The 13200-nt window shown below is 61.4% G+C and overlaps 1 protein-coding gene across 2 annotated transcripts in view; it reads right to left on the bottom strand.

Annotated features, from left to right (window-relative positions):
• Positions 1 to 4195, bottom strand: part of ASIC4 (acid sensing ion channel subunit family member 4) — a 29818-nt gene extending 25623 nt beyond the window's left edge. The window contains exon 1 of one of the 2 annotated variants that reach the window (XM_064451419.1): positions 2768 to 4195. In XM_064451419.1, the coding sequence (XP_064307489.1) occupies positions 2768 to 3343 (576 nt within the window). In that variant the 5' untranslated portion in view covers positions 3344 to 4195. The remainder of the gene's footprint in view (positions 1 to 2767) is intronic. The other variant, XM_064451418.1, reaches the window with a different exon arrangement.
• Positions 4196 to 13200: the final 9005 nt, after the last annotated feature.

The following is a 13200-nucleotide window of genomic DNA, read 5'->3' as shown; positions in this document are numbered from 1 at the left end:
TTATTACATGGAAGATGCTTACGCTGGGGATTTTTTTCCCCCATAGTTTCTTAATTTGCTATCCCATAAAGAATGTGGATTTGTGACGTTAAATAGGGGGAGATCATTTACCACTCACAGCTCTTACTTAAAGGATCCGCACGAGTTATTTATTGTGTGAGCACAGGCTGCAGGCAGCAGCATGAGGGGACACGCTCCAGCCTCGGCGGTGCTCCTGCTCCCGAGCAGGCAGCTGGCCTCCAGTGGCCCCATGGCTTGGCCACTCTCGTACTGCAAAACTTCCAGCCTCTGGATGGAGTCCACCTTGTGCCCAGAGGGAAGGAAGGACTCCAGCCCTCCTGCAAGCATGGCTGCAGGAAAAGCTCATTCCTTTCTCCAGCATCCCTGGGGACACAACCTCTGCTCCAGGGGCTGCTCGCCATGGGCTGGGCGCCCTGGGACCCCAGGCCATTTGCCACACTGGGAGGTGTTGCAGTCTGGGAGCCCTCCATCACTGCTGGGACATGCTGTGACTCACGTATCTGCCCACTGCAGTGAGGGTACAAGAGCTTTCTGAAAATAAAGGCACACATGGGCACCCAGGACTGGGATGGACGAAGCCCGGAGCTCCCCGCTGCATGAGGGCAGGATGCAGGGCAGCTCGGGTGCCCCTGCATCGGGGCCACAGCTGCGAAGCACGGAAGCACCCAAGCCCACACATCACAGCTGGGACTCACCCTGCTTGCCAAGCAGCTCGCACTGTGTTTTAGTCGTTCCCAGGAGGAAGCATGAGGGATAGATTCGGCTTGGGGAGTGGGAGTAGGAGGCTCCAGCTGCAAACAATGTGATGCCTCGACAGGTCCCGCTGCTGCCTCGCAAGGCTTTGGGACATGGTATGCAGCAGAGAGAGGTCACATCTTCTCCCATCCTTCTCCACACCCATGCCCTGAAGCCTCTGCTGCCCCAGGTTCACCCCTTCGCTCCAAGCAAGTGAGAGGTGATGGGGACTCCCTTTTCTGCTGACAGCCCTGATGCCTCAAAGGCTGAGCTGGAGGGCTGAACTGGGCTGAGCCCTGGGCTCCCCTTCCTTGGGCCAGGGGCCACAGGTCGACCAGCACTAACCATCCTCATGTCTGAGCCTGCTCTGGTGCACAGTGCTGACACGCTGGAGGACAGCTGCCTGGGCACCCTCAGGGCAGACCTGTAAGCAGCTGAGGCAGGCAGGCCAGCTGGTCCTGTACAGCCACCCACTGAGAAACTGGGTCCCGGTGACTGTCCTGGCAGTCACCCTCCGCTGCCACGCAGCACGGAGCACACCACACACCATGTCCACGCTGCGGGAAGCTTGTACTCAGCCCCATCCGCCTGAGCTCTGCCCTGCCAGCCTCACAGCGTGGCTCAGCACATGCCAAATCCCATTGCCGTGCTGTGCCGCTGCCCGGCAGCACTGGGCTCCCTGCCTCCCCCGCAAGCCAAAGCTGTGTAGGATCCCCCGGGTGGACCCCGGGGCTGGAGCCAGCGTAGCTGAGCCATGTGCAGGACTGTCCAGCACTGGTGCTTTCTGCTCCCAGCCCCGCTGAACCACACTTCTCCCCAGCAAACTCAGGCAGGTGGCGTAGAGCAGGCACAGAGCCCAGCAAAACCCTGGAAGGAGTGGGGCTGCCACCCCGCTGCCTCCTGCTCCTTCCCACTCCACTGCAGTGCCCCATGCCACCCCCACAAACAGGGCAGCCCCCCTGAAATGGCACTTTCCCAAGGACAGCATCATACTGTGTAGCGAGCAGGCGTACCGATCGGCATGAAGTGAAACAGGACATGCTGCATCAGCCATTTCCAGCCCCACGGAGCCCCCTCAACATCCCGCACAGCCTGTGGCATCGCATCCCCCTCCCCGGCATGAAGCGGGCTCCGGCTGGCAGCACTGCTCTTGGGAGCGCAGCAAGCCAGCCGAGCAGTAGCCCCTGGCAGCCGTAGGAGAGAGGCGGCTCATTTCCAGAGTCATTATGGTCTGAAAAGGGTCCCATCAGGTATTCCGCCCATTCAGCACATTTATTTTCCCAAACCACAGCAGGGATTTGTGATTCCAGGCTCAATATTAGTGAAAGATGCACACTGGCGGCACCCGGCCGGGCGCTCGCTGCCTGGGCAGGCAGGGTGCTGCTGGGAGGAGGCCCTGCTAGCAAGCCCTGGGCAGCAAGCGGGCAGCACCCCCCTCACCCAGCCATAGCCGTGCCTCTGGAGTGGAGCCGCTCGGGGTGTGTGTGTGCGCGCACATGTGCGTATGCAATGCTGGCAGCCTCCGGGATTCACACACATCCCAGCACCAACTCCCCCAAATGCAGGAGGGCTCCCCTATGTGCAAAGGGGTCTCAGCCCCACCCCAATCCCCTCTCACTGTGCAAAGCACCCCACAACAGAGCACGTCAACCCAGAGGAAAGTGCAGACTGGAGAGGGGCTCTACACCACAGCTTTCCCCTTATCCGGCTGCACACCGACCCTGGGGACCACTGATCCCCGCTCCCCCTCAGCCCCGCTCCTGCCTGCGAGCTGCTCTGGAACAGACCTGCCGGCAGCCTGGTCCTGCAGCACAGAGCCCTACTGAGAGCTCCCACGGAGGATCCTCTCTCTCTCTCCTTGTGAAAATTGGAGGGAAACTCAAACAGAGAGAGATGCAAACTTCAGCAGCCAGAGCAAGCCAGAGAGCCCTGCTCGGGCGAGGTACAGCGGGGTGGGTGTCCCCTGTGCTGGTGGGGGCCCCCGGGGAAGCTGAGCCAGGCGTGCACTCACCACAGTGAAATCGCGGGAGGAGCAGTTTTCACCGCTGAAGTTGCAGCTCTTGAGCATGTCGTCGAGCTGGTGGCCGGTGCGGTTGACAATGTCAGCCATGTCAGGGTCAGGGTAGAGCAGGTCCGTGGCCTTGTGGCCGTCCCGGTCCTTGGGGGGCAGCCCGGTCATGTTGGCCAAGTGGAAGATGTCAGCATCAGTGAGCGCCGAGTGGCGGTAGCGGTTGATGTTGCAGATGGTGATGGCGGGGAAAACCATCTCACGGATGGCCTCCTCGTCCAGGGCCATGACGTGGGGATGCTCCAGGTAGAGCAGCGCCGACTTGGCCGCCTGGTAGAGGAAGAAGGCAAGCGAGGCCAGGAAGGCGAATGCCCAGAGGGTCTGGCGCACGCCCAGCTGCCCGGACCGGCAGATGTGTCCCAGGCCGTGCAGCGTGCTGGCGCTGGCAAAGGTGGCCAGGTCCCGGGAGCGGGGCCGGGCAGGCTCCTCAATCAGGCTCTCCTTATCCCCTTCTTCTTTCTCCTTCTGCTTCTCATCCTCCTCGGCAAATTTGATTTTACACACAATCTCAATCGGCATCTGCCCCGCACGGGCGGTGTGCCCAGCCAGCGAGCTGCCCCCCGGCACAGGCACCGGCCGAGAGCCCCGCCAGGCGCTGGGAGGGGGCTCGGGTCCCCCCCAAGCCCCAGCACGGCGCCAGGAGGGCCAAGCCGTCTCGGGAGGGAAGCGCAGCCCCTCTCAGCAGCTCCGAGCCGCCGCTCCCCTCGTCTCACTAGTCGATCGTCTCCTTGTGCCTCTGCTTATCAGCACAAATACAGCTGTCAAAAACCCCTCTCTCTCCCTCGCTCTGTCTCTCTGCCTCTCTCCTTCGCTCCTCTCTGGTTAAGACCCCAGCAGATACAGGCAGCATTTAGGCATCATGTGCTAATAAAATCCAGGGAATACTTAATAATTCAAGACATGTCAACATTATTTCATCGTCAAATAAAGAGCGAGCGCCAGAGAAAAGAGGCAATGTGAAGGGCCCGGCGCCTCCGGGGCAGGGAGCCGCGCTGTGCCCTCTCCCCAGCCCCGGCTCCGAAGTGCTGCCGGAGCCACTTGTTTGAATGGCTCCGGAGCTGCCGGAGCCGAGCCGTGCCGTGCCGTGCCGCGCCGCGATGAGCCGTGCCGAGCCGAGCTGTGCCGTGACCAGCGGAACCGAGCCGTGCGATGCCGAGCCGAGCCGAGCCGAGCCGAGCCGAGCCGTGCCGTGCCGTGCCGTGCCGTGCCGTGCCGTGCCGTGCCGTGCCGTGCCGAGGCGGGCGGGGCACGGAGCCTGCCCCCCGCCGCCGCCGCCGCCGCGCTCGCCGCCTCGCCCCGCCGTGCCCCGCCGGCCCGTGCGCCCCGGGGCAGAGCGCGGCTCAGCTCGGCTCGGCTCAGCTCGGCTCGGCTCGGCGGGGGCGGCGAGCCTGCGGGCAGCTCGCCCGGCGGCCCCCTCCTGCTCGCCCGCCTGCGGACTCCTCCTGCCTCGGCGGCTCCCTGGCCGTTAACCGCCTCCCTGCCACGGCCCGCCGCGCCCCGAGTCGGCGAGCGCCGAGCCCCGCCGGTCCCGGTCCTGGTCCCGGCCCCAGTGCCGGCCCCGCCGACCCCCGGCCGGCAAGCCGCCGGCGGAGCGGGGCTGAAGACGGGGCGCCGGGGGTGCACGTCTCCGCGCTCCCCCCCCCCGCTTCCCGGTGCTCCTCGGTGCCCCGGAGCCTGGAGAGCGGCAGCACCGACCCCCCCCCCCCGTGTCTGCCGCCCCCGTCGAGCCTGCTATGCGCCCGGGCTGGGCTCCCCCAGCTTCACCTCTGTGCTGCGCGCTGGGCTCCCCGTTGCCCCACGGCCGGTGTGCAAGAAGTGGGGGCCACCACAGGCAGCGACCAGCTGTGTTAGCAAGGCTGAGCCGGGGTCACCCTCACCCTCTCCCACCCTGCTGAGCCCTTGCCCCTCCTCGAGTCTGGCTCTGCTCCCTCCGCAGCACGCTCCCATCCGGCCCTGTGCACAGCCCCACACAGGACGCAGCTCCCATGGCAGCACTGCCCCACACACAGCTGGGGAAGTGGGGGCTCTCCTGCCCCATCCTGTCCACGGCAGTGGGGCTCTGCCTGCATCACTCAGCGGGGTCAGGACCGCGACGAGGTTATGGGTTCACCGTGCAGCACCAACCACAGCCACAGGGTGCCTGGGTCTGGCTGCTCCCTGTGCACAGCACCTTCTGCCAGCAAGCCACGGTCTCTCCCAGCTTCCTGCCTTTCTACAGCTGGTGACAGAGAAAGTCTCTGCTAGAAAGGCTGAGCTGGACCCCTCACCCGCAAGTCAAGCAACCCTCTATGACCCTGCCTATTGACACAGCGGTGGGGGAAACACCAGCTCCCTGCCTCCAGAACAAGCCCAGCACCGGTTACCACCCCCCCACCCCAGAAGACGTGGCTTTGCTTGGGAGGTGCGTGCCTGGCCAGGAAGCCGGGGTCCCCGGAGGACAAGGGATGAGACAGCCGCCCATGAGCTTGACAAGAGGCTTTGCCTCTCCCCTGGGGACTGCGCTGCGGGTCAGCATGACCTTCACTGTGCTGCCAATGCCAACGGCAAAGCTTTCCCCAGTCGTCCGGCAAGCGCACACGCATCTTCAATCTTCCCATCGATCTGTGCATGGCACACATGTTCCTGCCTCTGTGCGGGTCAATACAGCATGATAGGCTGCCTCCGGCAGGGAGCACGCACAGCCCCAGCCGCCCACTTCACTCTGCCCAGGGGATGCGGTGTGCACGTGCCAGCCCCGCATCCCCAGCCCGGGGTGGCATAGTGGGGAGGCGGCTGGGCAGGCAGCCTGAGCGCCACTGCCACCTCCACGGGTGGCCCCAGCCACACAGCCACAAGCCCCAAGCTGCATCTGCAGGGCTGCTTGGCCCTGCAGGGGATGCTTGGCCCTGCAAAGACTCTGGGCAGCAAGGGCCTGATCCTGTGGCGAGGAGGTTCTGCAGTGCAAGGCAATGGCCGGCATTGGGTCTTTGGTCTGCAGAGCCTGGTGCGGAGTCCCTGACTGCGTCTCTCAGTGCCGTGGTGGTGAGGAGCATGAGGGCATGGAGGTTCCGCCAGGCAGGTTCCACCCTGTAAGTGCAGATCCTGAGGTACAGGGCAAACTGAGCTTTGTGAGCATGAGACCAGCAGAGGCCCACTGTCCTCTGTGTGCTGGACAGTCATGGCATGGGAGCAGGACTGTCCCTTGGCTCCCTGCACGGCCCTGGCCACAGACCTTTGCTCTCACTGGACATCTACTCCATTAGCAACTGCAACCTGGGTTGGGGACACTCCTCAGCGCCCTCCCCACAGCATGGTCGCCTCCTGTGCGGCCGGAGGGATGTGTCCTCTCCTCCCTCCTCTCCTGCCTCTCCTCCCCTGCTGTGCCCTGGTCCTGCCTGGTCACCTGGCAAGGGCAGATGGGTGCTGGGGGCTCATGCCCTTGCAGGATGACCCAAGGCACAGGGCTGAAGTGTGGCCAGGCTGGGTTGGGATCTAGGTGCGCCCTAGTGAGTGGCACCCAAGGCAGAAGCTCCATTCCCAGCTGCGGCTGCAGGCCTCCTGCAAAGCATGGGGTGGGGAGGGCTGTGGCTTTGAAGCCAGCACCTGGGGAGAGGGCACCCTGGGAGAGACGCTGCGCTAGAGGGGCAGGGAGCAGGGAAGCAGCACGGCTGGGAGGGGAGGCAGCAGGGCTCAGGGACTGCTTTCTCCTGGGACCAGACAAGGCAGCAAGCCCAGCACCAGCTGGAAATCACTGGTGCTGCCACTTGGCAGAATGTCTGCAGCTCACAGTTCTGCACCGGAGTCTCCCACCTGTGGCTGTGCACAGCACGCCTGCGCATGGGGGGCACAAGGCCACAAGGAGGGACTCTGCAGTATGCAGCAGGACTTGTCTGCCCCTCCACCTGGCCACGAGCAGCCGAAGAGCCTCTGTGCCTGCTGATGCTCCCACATCCAGCCCTTGGGTTCAATGTTAACAGCCAGGAGAAGCCCAATGCCCGGGGCTCCGGAGTGCCAACTTCACCAGCCATTGTGCAAGCGAGACAACAGGACGGGAGAGCCAGCCGAGAGCTTGCCAGCAGATCGGGAAAGGGGGGTTCCCCCTTGCTCATCCCCATGCCCCTCAGCCCGGAGGGATGCTGAGCGGTGGGGGCTTGGCTCAGGGCCCACACTCTACGCTCAGATGATGAGGAGGGGAGGCTGCGAGCGCCAGGGAGGACAGGACTGGAATTCGAAATGATGTTGACAAATCGGAGAAATGGCCTGAAAACAATCAGATACAATTCAAAAGGACAAGCGCCAAGAGCTGGGCTGGGGCGGGAAGCAAATCTGCCCAGTGAGCACAGGGTGAGCGGCTGGAGGGCAGGGCTGCTGAGCAGGCAGGAGAGCAGCCCCGGCTTGGCAGCGGTCAGCAGCATCAGCTTGTCCGAGTTTAATGCCGACATCCAGGACAGTCCCAGGCGGAAAAACAAGGCGTGCAGAGGGATGCTTCTAGTGAGGACATGCTGTGCAGGTGTGGTTATCTGTGCATGTAGAAGCTGCATTTCCAGATGCCCAGCAGCCAGACAGCTGCTTGGAAAAGCAGCCAGGAGCTAGGGAAAAACAGGAGAATCATCATTCATTTGGGATATGGGATCTGCCAGTGTACTATGGGATCTCTGGCTGCCCTGCAAGTGCACTGAGCTCGCTGTAAAGGAGGACTTTGCTCAAGGCTGCATGGGAAGAAGCATAATTCGCAAGGCATCTGAAGTACTTGCTGGCGGCGAGGCCTCGGTGGGAGCCCTGTGCCTGGTCCAGGACCAAACGTCAAGAAAAATCCAGACTAATTGGAATGACTAGAGAGGATGGCAATAACAGAGAGCAGTGCTGGAGACTGGCTGGAGGCACTGGGGGTTTGGGCGAGAGCAGAGGAGGCTATGAGGCTGCATGCTGCATCCATAGACAAAATAACTGCTGTAAGTGCAGAGGGAAGGGGCTTTCTAGAGCATCAGAGCCCTGACACACCATAGAAGACAGCAGGGCTTAGGTGGAGTCTCCACCAGGAGAAGCTGGCCCACAGCCTGGAGGGGTTCTTGGTGGGACTGATCCTGCCATGGTGCCCTCCAGCACCCTCACGATGATTCATCCCCCTGAGACACAGACTGTCTGTTTCTATTCTCAGGCTGATCCAGGTGAGGGTTTGGTTAAGATTTCTGTATCTTGCCACTGAGCTAATGGATCGACTATTTGCTGTACTGGCACTAGACCTCCCACCACGCTCCAGCACTGGCGCTGTGCCGCTGCAGTGAGCCCACCGTCTCAGCCACCCTGTGGAGCTGCAGTTCCTCACCACAGGCACAGGGGATCAGCCTGGGGACACCAAAAGGTGTCATGGTGGGGGCAGCCCAGGTGGGTGGGGGACACAGGTGGTGGGATGGTTACAGCCCCAGGCAGACAGAGGGGACCTGCCCTAGGGGAGACCTCCAGCAGGCAGCCCCCATCTGATGCCCTGCTAGTCTGAGCTGGCCATGACCCAGATCCTGCTTGCTGGGTGTTTCTGCCACCAGCCCAAGCCCGAGAGACGGCTGCTACGTCTTCCTCGCCAGCTCCACACACTCCAGAGCTGGCGCTGGCCGCAACCCCACACCCGGAGGGAAGTGGATGTGGGCTGATCATTAATTTTGATCTAATTGAAGGAAACATGACTGCGGAGCCCAGCTGGCCGCAGTGCTCAGCTCTGCCTCACGCCAGTCGGATCCTCCGAGACCCTTGCAAACACGTTGGGCTTAACAAGTACAACCTCCTCCCCCAGCCTCCCTGGCACGCTGCTGGTGCTCGCCTAGCAGGTCAGGCTCCACGGTGAGGGTGGTGAATACCTTGGCTGTAGGGAGATGTGGGATGAAAAGATGTCCACTCCAATTATGGGAGAGCAGGGCTGGTGATGGTGTGATGAGCATGCTGGGTATCACTGCCTGCCGTGGAGCTGGCTGTGGGGTGGCTATGGGAGCAGTAATGCCACTTGCGCCCCACTCACTGAAACCTCCACACCATCCTCCTCCATCTGCAGGGAGCAGTGGGGCTGGGAATGGCAGGAGAGCCATACTTACCAGGTCAGGGAGCGGAGCCAGCGCTATGAATGCTGTTACCAGCCGTACAGTGCTGGGATGAGGACGACAGCAGCTCTGGCGCAACAGACCAGCCTCGCTGGTGGCCCCGGTCCCCTGGGCAGGAGGGGGCTGGGCTGGGCTGGGCTCCCCCACATGCGGGGAGCCGCTTCCCAGTTTAGCCCATGGTCTTAGATGACACGTCTGGCAGGGCCGGCAGACGCATCAGTGATGCAGCACCCCATTAATGCACTGACCCCATTTACGTAGACTATCCCCATTAAACACAATACCTTATTAAACGCTTTACCCCAATTAAGTGCAATACCTTAATTAATGCAACACCCCAATTAAGGACAACACTCCCATTCAATTTATTCCTTCATTAAGCGCAAAACCTCAATTACAAAGTCTCTTTTGTAAGCTGTGTGCACGAGCTCGCACAAGGTGCCCTGGACAACTTTTGTTGTTGCCAGTAAAACAACACTGGGTTTATGAGGCTTTGGGGTCCTGCCACCAGGCGTCTAAGGAGTGGGATCTGGGTGTATCAGCAGTAGAATCTTGGTATAGGAGCACCTACCATGGCTGAGGACAATGTCTGCCCACATCAGAGTCAGGTTAGATTCCATGGACTCTCAATGGGGTAATGGGTCAAATCCTAGCCCAGTTCATAGGAGAAAAGGGTCTCTGCTGGGCCCAGGCTGATACCACGGTGTTTAACGCCAGGGAGCCGCTGAGATCTTGCTGGTTGCCCTCCCAACTTCCTCCACCCAGAGATGCTCAGCTGTGCCCCCATCCCAGCCAGCCCCTGCCGCTGTCCCCGGGGAGAGGCATAGCAGCCCCCTCTCCTGGTCGCCGTCTGAGATACCTAATGTGCCACGGACCTGCACCGCCCCAGCTCTGCTGGGCTGAAAGCAACAGGAGCAGCAGCGACCAGCATCCCCTATCCGTGTTCTGCTCTGGCCCTCTCAGTACAAACCACCCCCAAACTGAGTCAGCCACTTGATCGCACTGCACAAACATCCTCCCTGAGAGAAAACACATCTAAAAGCCTCCCAAATCCATGGAGAAGAGCAAAGCAGAGCCCCTTTCCCAGCATGATAGGCATGTTTCAGCACAGAGGTGTTCAGCATCCCCAGGAGGATGCTCAGCCCAGCACCTGTCTCTAGGCTCCGGGTCCAACACTGCTCACTGGCCCGTGACTGGCAGGAGGTCAGGCTCAGCTAATTCTGCCCTCCAGTCCTGAGCAGGAGGAGCAGAGGAAACAGCATCACTGCCCTCAGATCATCCCCCGTAGCTGGAAAGGCCATCGCAGATGTGACCAGAGAGAGGCTGCATGGCAGCAGGAGCCCCGGCTCTGAGCGTGGGGCATTGGGGTGAGCGCAGTCCCTCCTGCCCTCAGCGCTGTTAGGAAGGGGAGAGCATCTTGGGAGCCATCACTGCAGTGTGCAGAGACACTCGTTTGGTTTTATAGCCTTTTACTGCTGCAGCTGGTTGATCCTCCCTGCTCACTGCCATCTTGAGGAGGGCAGCTGGGCAGGCTGGCACGTGGCTGCACTGTGCCGAGCAGCTAGGCAGCCGGGCACATGCCTGGGGTGCTACTGGGTTTGCAACACTAGTGGAAGCACTGGCAACGGTGGGTAAACTGGGCTCAGCACCCAGCTGGGACAGTCCCCTATGCTATCCCCACACACAGCCCCTCTGCCTGCAGTGTGAGGCCCCCTCCCCCCAGCCCCACCCCTTTTCACCTGCCTGGTGGTTTATAAAACTTTAAAGCTAATAGTGCAATAAACTCCAATAATGATATTGCAGCTGCACCAGGGCACCCTGGGATGAATATATTACATGAGCTGCAGCAGTTAGGCAGGGAGGGCAGCACTGGGGCTGGGAGATGCTCCAGCCAGTGCTGCAGGAGATGGCCGAGCCTCTCCTGGCCCTGCTGTGAGCAGGGCACCCCCTCTGCTTCACTCCCTCGAGTGAAAACTGAGCTAAGGTGAGTGGAGGACAGGCAGCCCACCTTGGCCACAGTCATCCGTGATCATAAGCCAGGCCAGGAGACCTCCAGGGGAAAAGGAGTCAGGAGGAACATGAGCCCCTAAGGCAGCCAATGGCAGTTTCTGACTCATGTGCAAGGGATGCTCAGATGGATGAACTGGGCAGAGCCTGGACGACCACCCTGCTCCCAGCAGAAGGAGGCCACCACAGCACTTGGCTCGCTGCTGGGGTGAGCCCTGGACACTGCACACAATCCCGACCACCATATGTGTGGCCAGGTCCTGCCTTGACAGTGCCAGCCCCAGCGCACACCTCTCAGGGCTGGCACGCTGGTGTGCACAGCTGCATGGACGGGTAGGGGTGCTGCTGAACACAGCTGTATGGGCACAGCTGGCACAGCTGGGAGGGCATCTCATAGCCGGGGGACATGCCCAGAGCTTTGCCACACCAGAGGAATACGGCACAGCTGGATTCAACATTGTCGTGGTGCACAGGGAGGATGAGAGCCCCATCTCATTCCAAACAGCCCTGATCCTGCCCCAGGGAGCAGGCCACTCCTGTGCTGGCATGGGAGCAGGAGGATGATGGATGCCACAGGGCTGGAGCCCAGCACAGCAGCAGAGGGGAGCCCATCACCAGGCTCTCCGGGCACCGCTGGAGAGGTGCAGCCTGCAAGCAGCCCAGTGCAGGGTGCAGGTAATGCTCATACTGGCACCCCAGCAGCACTCACACTGGGCAGCAGGGCTTGTACCCACCGGCCACAGCTCCTCCATCTCAGCCCCTGCCCTGAAAAATGCGAGGAGACGGATGGGAGCTTGCACAGCCAGTGGAGCGTGTGGATCTGCTCTTCATGCTCCGAGAGACTTCGCTCAGCTGCTCCCTCGTGCTCGGCTGTGCCCACAGGCCCCGTTCTGCCCCATTCCCTGCAGCCACTCGCACTCAGTGCCCAGGCAGCACCCTCCCACTCCTCCTGGCCCTGGACCGCTCCTCGTGCCCCATCCGCAGCACTTCACCCAGGAGGCTCCTGCCTCCCGCTTGCCTTTCCTAAAAACAACAGAGCCATAAACTGCCAGCAGAGCTGCCTTAGTGCAGCAATAGGGCTGAGGTTTTAAATGCACCCAAGTCAGAAGATTGGAAGTTATGGGTCCCTGAGCAGCTGTAGCTCAGCCACATGGTGCCCATGACGGGCCGATGTGTGCACAGCCGCTGTGCCGTGGGCAAGGGGCAGAGTTAGCGTTACCATGGGAACCATTGCTTCCCATTTCCTGACATCTGTGTGATTAAAACCTCAACCTTAATGCCACAGCCCCACCAATGGCATGTGTGGCAGGGGCACCCTGTCTGTCCTCTCCAGGCTGCTGGGCGAAGGGTCTAGGATCCAAGCCCAGGACTGCCCCTCGGGTCTGCAGGGGGGAGAGGGAATTTGGAGGAGGCCACCGGGAAGTCCTGATGCAAGCTCCACAGCCTAACTCCTAGGGCTGGGATCCAGCCAGCAGCAGGCCCCAGGGCCAATCATACCGTGGGCACGATGCACAGCCGGCTGCTGAGCACACCGCATCAATCAGCCCCAGCATGGGCCATGAGTGCTGATGGCATGGTGGGTACCACCTGCTGCGGAGCACGTGGCTAACAGCAAACATGCTGTGTGTGCTGTGCCAGGCACTGCGGAGCCAGCCACCCTCAGCATCCCCTGTGCTTCAGCATCCCCTGTGCTTCAGCATCCCCTGTGCTGCACACCCGAGACACACCGCTGGCACCAGGTGTGAAGCGTGCTGCAAACGCCTAACACCTAGCTGGGCTTCATCCTGAGCACAGTGCAAATAAGAAAAGCACCCGACTGCCAAGCATCCTGGAAGCATCGACCCCAAATGTGAGCTGGGCCATTGCAAATAGGATGCCTCCAGGCACCAGGCATCAGCTCCCTGCAGACAGGCGGCCAACACTGAGCACTGAGGGCATGGCGGGTGCCACCTGTGCCACAGGCACTGAAAACTGCGCTGTGAACATGGGCTGCACGGCGGGATGTCAGTGCTGAGTGCACTGCAGAGCGAGCCTCAGCAGGGAAACCATGGGCTGATGGCACTGCTAATATGAGAGCCGGCGCTAGCAGTGTGCGCAGAGCATGCTGCCACTCCAAAGTGGGGTGGCATCTGGCACTGAGCACAGGCTAAATAGCAGACACTCCACTAATGCTGTGTAGCAAGCTCTGTAAATAGAAAAAACATCAGGAAGCTTGTACCGACCACACCACGGGCTGCGATCACAAAGCACGCAGCAAGCGAGCAGCACGTCAGGCACCGGGGGCTGGATGCGGGGCAAGTG

Source organism: Phalacrocorax carbo, chromosome 5, assembly GCF_963921805.1.
Source record: "Phalacrocorax carbo chromosome 5, bPhaCar2.1, whole genome shotgun sequence".
NCBI classification, from domain to species: domain Eukaryota; kingdom Metazoa; phylum Chordata; class Aves; order Suliformes; family Phalacrocoracidae; genus Phalacrocorax; species Phalacrocorax carbo.
The sequence above is the reverse complement of the archived record's forward strand: the minus strand, read 5'-3'. Positions and strand labels throughout refer to the sequence as shown.